Below are 9,821 nucleotides of genomic sequence, written 5' to 3'. Positions count from 1 at the left end.
ATTAATGGCTGTCTCCATCTAGTGGCATTTTATTTTATTAAGCATGTATTTGTATCTGAGATATAGATCAACAACTTGTGTGCATGAGAAATATTGTTGCCTGTAGAATACAACTGTAAAAAAAAGCAATCTCTGTCTATTTTATGTTTTGCTGCGTTGTTTTTAGCGCCCGGAGCGAATAGTTTCAATGTGTGCGTTTCCTATAACACGAGGAAATATTAAAGAAAAAAGCACCAAACCTGCTTGTTGTTTGCTCTCCTTGGTGCTGAATCACATTCTAAGTAATCTGCTTACTATTGAACATATTTTCTTAACAAATGAGAACAAAATATACTGTAGTATCCATAAGAGTTAATTGATGCTTGTAGCACATGACACGCCTCCGTTTTCTACAGAACACAGAGCAACTTGTGCACACTACTCTTGTTCGTGTAGACTGAACGGGCAAATAGAAGAAGCGACCGACTTAACTTGTTACATTTCTTCAATTCATTGTATCCGTGCATTGATTTCGCTTATTTCCATCTATTGGATTTTGTGACATTTCCAAAGCTACAAGCTTTAATAGCCTGCAGTTATTTTTTTTTTGCTTTTTTTCAGCCCACTGTGCAGGTTTATGAGAGGTGGTCCTTCAGCCGATGAGAGAAGCTGAGCACAATATACAAGCAAAAACTGAAAAAAACGTTATCGTGAAGAACACAAATAAGAAAATAATAAGGCACGTTCTGTGTTGAGAGCAAGGAATGATTTTAACATAATCAGACGTGATTGAATTTCTCCTGAACTTGTTGCTGCTGTGTTCACACCTTACCGTGCATATCCTGTAGTTCTGGTACTAAAATACAGGTTTTTTTTTTCATGTTAAATGAACAAAACGGATTTCGTAAGAACACGAGAAAGGAGAAAAGGAAACTCTATGCGTTTATTTTCAAATCCATCGACTTTCTGTGGAGGTACGTGTAATTATTATTATTATTATTATTATTATTATTATTATTATTATTATTATTATTATTATAAACGATCATATCAGAGTGTTTTAATTCCAACTGGACTGCAACTTACGTATCTTGATCGATATCAGTTATTACACTGCATGTGATTCACTGTTTGCTTTAGTGATGCTCAACCTGCTTGCTTGCTGACCATAAAAGTAATACAGAAAGGAACATGAAAAGTCCAGACGAAACAACAACAGCTGTATCTCTGTAACATTTTCGTTGTGATGCTTGTTCTTACTTTTTTTAACCCTGTTTTTGTAGATGACCTTTCGTCAACTCGCTGTAGTTTTTTAATCGCCGAGGGAGATCTGTAATCTGATTTAGCTGGTGTTCGTGTGACAAGCAGGTCAGAATGGCAGCGGGAGTAGCAGCCTGGCTTCCCTTTGCCCGAGCAGCGGCCATAGGATGGATGCCAGTGGCCAGTGCACCTATGCCACCACCCCCACGAGAAAAACGGAGACCACAGGATGGTCTTATCATCCTTAATGTCAGTGGAACGAAGTTTCAGACCTGGAGGAATACTTTGGAGAGGTACCCAGACACCTTACTAGGAAGCACGGAGCGGGACTTTTTTTTCCACGAGGAAAGTAATGAGTATTTTTTTGATAGAGACCCTGACATTTTTAGACACATACTTAATTTTTATCGCACTGGCAAACTGCACTACCCACGGCATGAATGCATATCTGCCTATGACGAGGAACTCGCGTTTTTCGGCATAATCCCTGAAATTATTGGTGACTGTTGCTATGAAGAATATAAAGACCGCCGGCGAGAGAATGCTGAAAGGCTTCAAGATGACGCTGACACGGAGAACAATAACGATGGAGTTGTGCCGGATATGACCTTGCGCCAGTCAATGTGGCGGGCTTTTGAAAATCCTCACACCAGCACTTTAGCGCTGGTATTTTACTATGTCACCGGATTTTTCATTGCTGTTTCCGTTATAGCCAACGTGGTGGAGACGGTGCCCTGTGGTTCTTTACCGAACAAAGTTAGGGATGAGCCTTGTGGAGAGCGCTATGCCTTGGCTTTCTTTTGCTTGGATACAGCCTGTGTCATGATCTTTACAGTCGAATACTTGCTGCGCCTATTCGCTGCACCTAGTCGATACAAGTTTGTTCGAAGCGTTATGAGCATCATTGATGTGGTTGCCATCATGCCCTATTATATTGGTTTAGTGATGACGGACAATGAAGATGTAAGCGGTGCCTTTGTAACCTTAAGGGTTTTCCGTGTATTTCGGATCTTCAAATTTTCCCGCCATTCACAGGGCCTGCGTATTTTGGGTTACACTTTGAAGAGCTGCGCATCTGAGCTAGGATTCTTGCTCTTCTCCCTGACAATGGCTATTATCATTTTTGCCACGGTGATGTTCTACGCAGAGAAAGGATCAACAGCCACCAAGTTCACCAGCATTCCTGCTGCTTTCTGGTACACCATTGTCACCATGACAACACTTGGGTAGGTGTTGGGTCTGGTAATGCTTTATTCTCTTCACTCCCATGGTAAAATGTATGTGAAGTTCATTTTTATATATCAAAAGGAGAACATACTCGCAGCTCCGCCTTGCCCCACCCAATCACTTCTAAAGTAGAAGTGACAAAGTTCTAACACAAAACATCCCCAGCCCATATAAAGGGTCACAATGCCTCTAGTGAAATATTGCATAATAATACCACTAACATGGGTTTTGACATCTGTTGTGACCTTGAAAGTTAATTTGTTTGTAACCATATGAAATAGACTCATCCTAGTTTTGACAATGATATGCTAAGAAGCCAATTTATGGATTATATTGTAGATCAAGTTAATTTCTGAAAGCATTTCTATTAAGTGCCATGCAGCAAGGAAATAGATTTTATTAAAAAGAAAATGTGACTTGTGGGTTTTTAAAATACATTTCCAAAGACCAAATACTAGTTGAATTGACTCCCTCTCAGCTTATGTACTCTAAACTGTATATTAGCCACATATTCATGTTGGTCTTTTCTTTATTAACGCTATTTTAAATTTTGAGAAAGCCAAAGTTGGAAGGCCAGTTAAGATCGCCCTGCTAATGTTATTCATGTAGTGTATTCTGCATAAAAGAAATGCAGAGAAAGATAAAAAAAGCCATCAAGAAAATGTCTAAATGTGGTTAGTGGTTTTTTGAGGTGCCGCAAAAGTGCTGTCAGTTCCAAGATATTCATTAGAACAAACAACACTCATTTATAAACCAGTCATATAGTGGACTTTGATGATAATTATGATGAGCTGAAGATTGTATGTATTTATACAATGTCCTGCAGAATACAGTAACAATAACTATAGTCCATCTGTGGGAAACATTGTGTGCTGTCCATGGTACTGAGTTTGTCTGTAGCATATTTTAAGTCCTGAAGATGAGAACTGAATGTGTAGCTAAGCTAACACATGAAATCAGTCATAAATCAGTATTATTGATGACAGACTCAAATAGTTATTCCAGATTGAATTTGATCATTCTAGTGTGCTATAATAAAATGTTTAGTTTTAAATATATGCATGCTTATGAACTAAGGAAAATGTCATAAATCAATATGTAGTCACACAAGAAAATAGATGCATTATCAGCAGAGCTCAATCACAGATTGTGTCTTGGGTTTCAGACTCAATAATATCAATATGAAAATGCAATTACTCCTCAACACTCAAAAAAGAACTAACAAATTTTGGGCTCTAGGGTAAATGCTGAGACAGTTCTGTAGAGCACGTTATTAATGAATTGTAGTATGCATCAATTTCCTTATTTATTAAAGAAAGGATAAATGAATAACTGTTTTTTGTGAAGTTATAAATAATATGTCAGAAGTGAAATGTGACTTACAACCTAAACAAATTTGTTTGTAGATGTTAATTTTTCTAACTCAATTTGCTGTAGTTAGTGCCTAATGTATCAAGTTTTATTTAATAAATACCTTATTTGACAAATGTATTCCAGACATTTTTAACAACAAAAAACATAGTGTTTGAAAGTAATGTACTATGGGGAATTGCTGTACAAATAAATCCTTAGAATCCAACATAGCATAAAAAGCTTTTGCGATAAGCATACACGCGTGAGGTACAACTCTTTATTCCTGAACAGAAAACACCAAGATAATGTACTGTATTTGAAGTTAAAATACAATGAGATGGGTCTTTGGTTCGAATTAGCTTTCAGAGATTGTACAGTCTTGGTTTATCTAGGTAGCTGGTTCCATCACTGTGGTGCAAGAGCGGAATGAGTGATGGACTGGAGGATGAAGAAAAGGAGCAATTCAAGTAGCCAGAAGAAGAATAGAGATGAGAAGGTGTTGTAAACATAGACAAAATCCTGGAGATAGGAGAGGAAGAGTGATGAAGAGTGCAGTAAGTAATTAACGTACTTGTTGAACCTACTCTGCACGCAGATCACGTTGGAAACTTTCTGTGGTGAAATATCTGCTGCACAACCAGTACGCATTCACTTGTACGTCACATTACACTAGTCTTGAAGAATGTGAAAAAGAGTGATTTTATAGGAGAGGTTGGGCAAACAAAATACCCTGTCAAGCTCTAGTGTTTTGGATGAATTGATGACTGTGGATGTCTGGAACAGGTATCCTAGTGAGAAGAGAGCTGCAATTGTTGTCTAGAGCAAACAAAACCAAAATCTGAGCAGAGTAATTTAAAAGATTAGATCATGTAGATATTCAAGAGAAATAGAAATATTGAATTTATAACAAAGAAATGAAAAAAAAATGGAGTACATGAAATTCTGATGGATTGCATTTTTCAGTGCTGAAATTATCATTTTTAAAAAGATAGAATTATCAGAATGATAATATTTTTAATATTTTAGAAAAAGCAATCAATGTCAGGTTAATAAGAATACCACAATGCAATATGGACTATAATTTGTGGAAATAAAATGCTTGTTAATGATATTAATTATTGCTACTACATTGTAATTGGTTTCAAGCTTTACAAATCTGTTAGTTAAACGTATAAATAATATATATTTATTGTACTTTCCGTTCAATTGTTAATACTACAAAGTGTATTATCAGCAAAAACATGCTCCATTTATTGCTATATTTAAATAGTGTAAATCTACTGTTTATTAGTAGTTTGTAACGTCTTTATTAACCATTTATTAGATATGTACAAAATATTAATACACCGGTTATAAACATCAAATAATTTCAATATAAAGGCATACAGTTTCAATTAATAAAATGAATAGTTATGATATTTTAGCTAATTTTACTTACAGTACATAACATTTTGTTGAAATTGCATTTAAGTGTAAAGACATGGGCACATCTGATCCCAAGTCTGTGACAGTGCAGTGCAGTATTAGAACCAAATTTAGCATACATCTTCAAAATAAACTGTGGAACAAAACCCAAAATACACAAGTGGAAAAATAAGAAATTACATAGAATTGAGAGACAAACAGTCCATGTTGGTGAAGATGATATTCTGGCTTCTGTCACGAAAATGATGGATGAGATCTTTTAGATCAATTAGCTATGAATTACTGTACCAAACATGCTATTATTTGCAGTCATTATTATGTTCAAATCATTCTATCCTAATTTGAATTGACGTATTAGATAGTACTTTTAGATATTACTTTGTATAATACTGAGTTTAAAACACAAGTTAAATCAAAACAAATTTGTCAGCTGTATAGCAGGTTTTATTCAGTGGATTCCATGCAGGTGTTAAAGCTAATTGTTGACAACACAATGCATTTAGAATTGAATACCTTTGGTGTACTTATGTTGCAATATTTGAAAGACCTGTGAGATTAATTTCTGTAAATCATTCAATTATTATGTTTACCTTTTTGGACTTCATTCATCCCAAACAAGAAAAATCTGTTGTTTTTTGAGGAAATAAATGCACTATAGTGCACCATGGAAAGAGTGCTTAAAAGCACAGGGAAGAATTAAAAAAGGTAGAGTACATTAAACTTCAGCATGTTTCAGCTCCCTTAGTTTTGTTTTTTTTGCTTTCTAGTGCTTTACAGTATGTGCAACTGGCAGGAATCTTACTACTGGCAGCTTTTCAGGCTAAGCAAAGGTTAGGATCAGTACTTTATACATGAGGCTGACAGGGCTGGAAGCCATGGGAAGCAATGACAAGAAGTTTCCACATATTCATTTATTATTCTAAGGATGTGATAATTGATATGCAATATGATACTACTGTAAACCTGTTTTGAACAAAAAGAGCTGATAGGGCTATTGAAGCTCATATAAGCAACAGATCTCTTACACTGAAACAAATCTCATGCAGAAATCTATTCTCCTTGGTATATTAGTTGTATTACAGGCTGTGTAAGCAATGCACATCTACTATATATCGTTGTGTGTATCCTATAGAATAGCTCTGGACACATGACTGTGACTTGTTAACTGCCTGATCCAAGAAAGCACTCTCCTAAATTGAATATTGCCATTTTTAAATGTACATATTATTTATTAATGTCCCATTACTTTCATGCCAGGACCCATGACAGGGATTTATCTGGCTTTAATGTCCATGGACGTAAACACAAAGAAAGCCAATTGAAGACACAGCTCAGAAGTATTATAGGATGTTAAAAAAGTATTGCATTTCACAGAGGTTGTACAGGATTCCTACGATCCAAGCGCACAACTTTCCAAAGCACCTAATCCCATTTATTGTCTACACACATATCTAAAAAATCTAACAAATAGTTACAGACTGATCGTTCAGAAATGCGGTTAACATATAAATTAATGTGGATATATGCAGCATATTTTTGCATAATTGTTTATAGTTTTAGTATGTTTATACTTCCTATTAAGAGTTTAGTACTGGGAAATTATTCGAATATTATTCTAAAAGTTTCTAAGGTATCAGGGGGTGACACTGCTCAGATGATTTTTGTTAAACCCAGGAAATACTTGTGAAAACAAAGAGGATATTTACTTTGAATAATTTTATGGAACGTCTTTACTCTGAAAAACAATAAAAGACAGATTGCTGTACAAAATCTTAACCCTGGATATACTGTACTCGGGGCTAGCTTAATTGCCTAGTTTCTCAACTTCTGAAGTATTCAGGCCAAATTAAAGTGGCCTTTAATTGTCTTATCAGCATTCAAATTGAAACTAATGACCAATGATCGTAATATACAGACATACTGTAATGGAAGTTATATAACACAGGATAATGTGGTCACCTAAGGTGACCTTGGTTACTTGATCTTAGATTATATACATTTGTGTAAAACAAAGGGGCAATCTTTGAAAATGAGTTGTTCAATGCTTGTAAAAAGTTGTAGTCCTTTGCATCAAACACTTAAGTTACAAACTAAGGACATTATTTTTCACTGATCTAAAATGGATTAGGGGTCTCGAACAGTACTTTTTGCTTCAAGGACAATCTGAGCCTAAGTAGTTACTACTTGTCCTACTTTCCATTTTAGAGTGCTGCTTAAAAATTGTATTCTCCTGAGGTGTTGTCTTCACCTTGAGAGCATATATGAATTTGTTTTGAATTTAGTTTTTACTTAATTTGTCTCACTAAATATAATTTGTAACCTCCAGAATGATTGAAAACTTCCATTTTCTATTCACATGCAAATGATTTAAGAACATCAGAACTTCATCCAGCTTAATTTTGAAAATTGGCAAAGCTACCTCGTGTTATTTATTTTTATTTGCATGTTGACTTGAGATGTTGTATTCTAACCAATCTGCTCCTGCTGACAAGGGTGTCTAATATGCAACAAGTACACATTCTTGTATTATTGTATTGTATTATTGAAGTGGAAGAAGAAATAGGAAATAAGAAAGTTCAGAAATGAGAGGAGGCAATTTGGCCCACTAAGCCTTTTTGTTTCCTTTTCTTATGTTTCTGACATGTATATTGTAGTTGGTCTTAATACTCAGATGTGTTTTCTATAATAGTCAAGATATTCTAAACAAAAAGGAGGAATTGTATGGATGCATTTTTTTAAACCTGTATTTTTATGTATTAATGTAGTTTTTTGATTTCCTGTATCTGTTTCATACAGTAGTACCAGTGACAATATCTGCACTCCCTAATGCAATGCAATAAAGTTTTTTTTTTTATTGCACCATTAGAAGCGGTCTGAAATCATGGCAATTGAAATTTATTTGCCAAAGTATTTCTTCGTAACATAGTAGGTATTTTCTTAGCAACTTAGTAATTTTATTGGTAACACTCTTTAAGATGCTGTGCAACAACTGAAATTTCCATTGAGTTTTGAAATATGCTACTGTATATACAGTACAGTACAATATGGAAGTTTCTTCATGTCTTCTAGAGTAACCATGACCACATTCTTCACAAACCTTTACAGTATATCTGAACATTAGGGGAGGTGAGCTCATGATCATAATTCTAGAAGGTTTTATAAACATTTTGCATTTTCCCTGTAAATGATAAATTAAAGTTCACATGCAAGGATATTCTGTGAACTTTCTGTGGACTTCCTGTTAGACGTCTCATACCCTGGCTTGTTTCAAGAAATTGTTTATTTGTTTCAAAGAAAAGAGTTTCTGTTATCCAAAAGGTAAGATGTTCTGAATTGCTTCCTTTCCTTTATAAAGGAGCTACAAGAAGATTTTGCACATAACCCTTATGACAGTTCAGAGGTCATGTGCAAGGTCATATTTTACCACAGTAAATAAGGCTTCCCATTTGTGTTCTATAGGAACCATGATGATACCTGCACTCATAATGGAATTATATACTAATCTTGCATTTGACTAGAAGGAGCAGTCAGGTCTTAGGTCTTAAAGGACCACCTTTATTCAGTTTTTCAACAAATAACAATATGGTAGTAAAAACCTTGTGACCAATCAGACTGTCCCAAATAAGTACTTTATTTAATTTTAGAGAAGATTTATGTGAAAAAAACACATACAGTACAATTGTGAAAAGTCCAGTATAGCCACCAAACCACTCAAACACAGCTTCCCGTAAGTCTCTAAATTCTTTTAAAATTCTGTGATATTTCATGAATCTTTGTCAGATGGTATTCATTTTATAGATTGTTGGAAAATTCACATACAGTAATAGAAAAACAAATACAACTGTGTGTAATTATCATAGGTGGTCAAGCTAAGATATTTTTCATTTTCATAAGTATTGAAGTGTTTTTTAGGGAGCATATACAGTATGGTTTCCTATAAATAACCATGGCTCTTGTTCAATATTAACCTACTAACCACACTCTGTAAGATGTTGACAGACAACAAAGAGAGCCTTAAAATATCCCACTCTACCCCCACTGATGCTTAACCACTTCTTCGTTACCACTTAGGAACTCTTTATCACAACTGTATTACATGTTTTGTTTTATTTGCTTCTGTTTATTAGAATACAAATACTATAAAACTATGAATTTGAGCATTTAATGTTTAGATCTAAAATTAGTGATTTTAGAAAAATCATCTGAATTGCCTTTATTACCTGCTTAATATCACTGACCCACTGTTGATAAATCCAGTGGTCATGACCAGGTGATCTTTTGTTTAATGGTGGAGCTCGTAACTAATAAGCAAGTAAGAGAACATCAGTGTATTTGTCTGTCAATACAAAGACCAAAACTGAATGCATGCATCTCATGCTGTCAGATTCAGAAAACTTTTTCTTACAATGGCCATATTCAGAGGTCCTGCAGGGCAACCTGTGTCGGTGGTGAAGTATGAGGGGAAAGTTAATATCAAGAAGACTGTGATAACAAAGAAAAGGCTGTTTGATATGAGGGGCAGGGGTCAGAATGTGCAGAGAACCTTTTAACTGTATTTTTGGCTTGAAAAGTATTGG

At 34.9% G+C, this 9,821-nt stretch overlaps 1 protein-coding gene across 2 annotated transcripts in view; it reads left to right on the top strand.

The window, feature by feature from the left end:
• The first annotated feature begins 416 nt into the window (after positions 1-416).
• kcnd2 (potassium voltage-gated channel, Shal-related subfamily, member 2) overlaps positions 417-9,821 on the top strand; it is a 163,123-nt gene continuing 153,718 nt past the window's right edge. For both annotated transcript variants that reach the window (XM_015352271.2, XM_006633315.3), the window contains exons 1-2: positions 417-953; positions 1,263-2,465. In XM_015352271.2, the coding sequence (XP_015207757.1) occupies positions 1,354-2,465 (1,112 nt within the window). In that variant the 5' untranslated portion in view covers positions 417-953; positions 1,263-1,353. The remainder of the gene's footprint in view (positions 954-1,262; positions 2,466-9,821) is intronic.

Source organism: Lepisosteus oculatus, chromosome 7 (assembly GCF_040954835.1).
Source record: "Lepisosteus oculatus isolate fLepOcu1 chromosome 7, fLepOcu1.hap2, whole genome shotgun sequence".
Classification (NCBI taxonomy): domain Eukaryota; kingdom Metazoa; phylum Chordata; class Actinopteri; order Semionotiformes; family Lepisosteidae; genus Lepisosteus; species Lepisosteus oculatus.
Note: the sequence above shows the minus strand (reverse complement) of the source record. Positions and strands in the feature narration are given on the sequence as shown.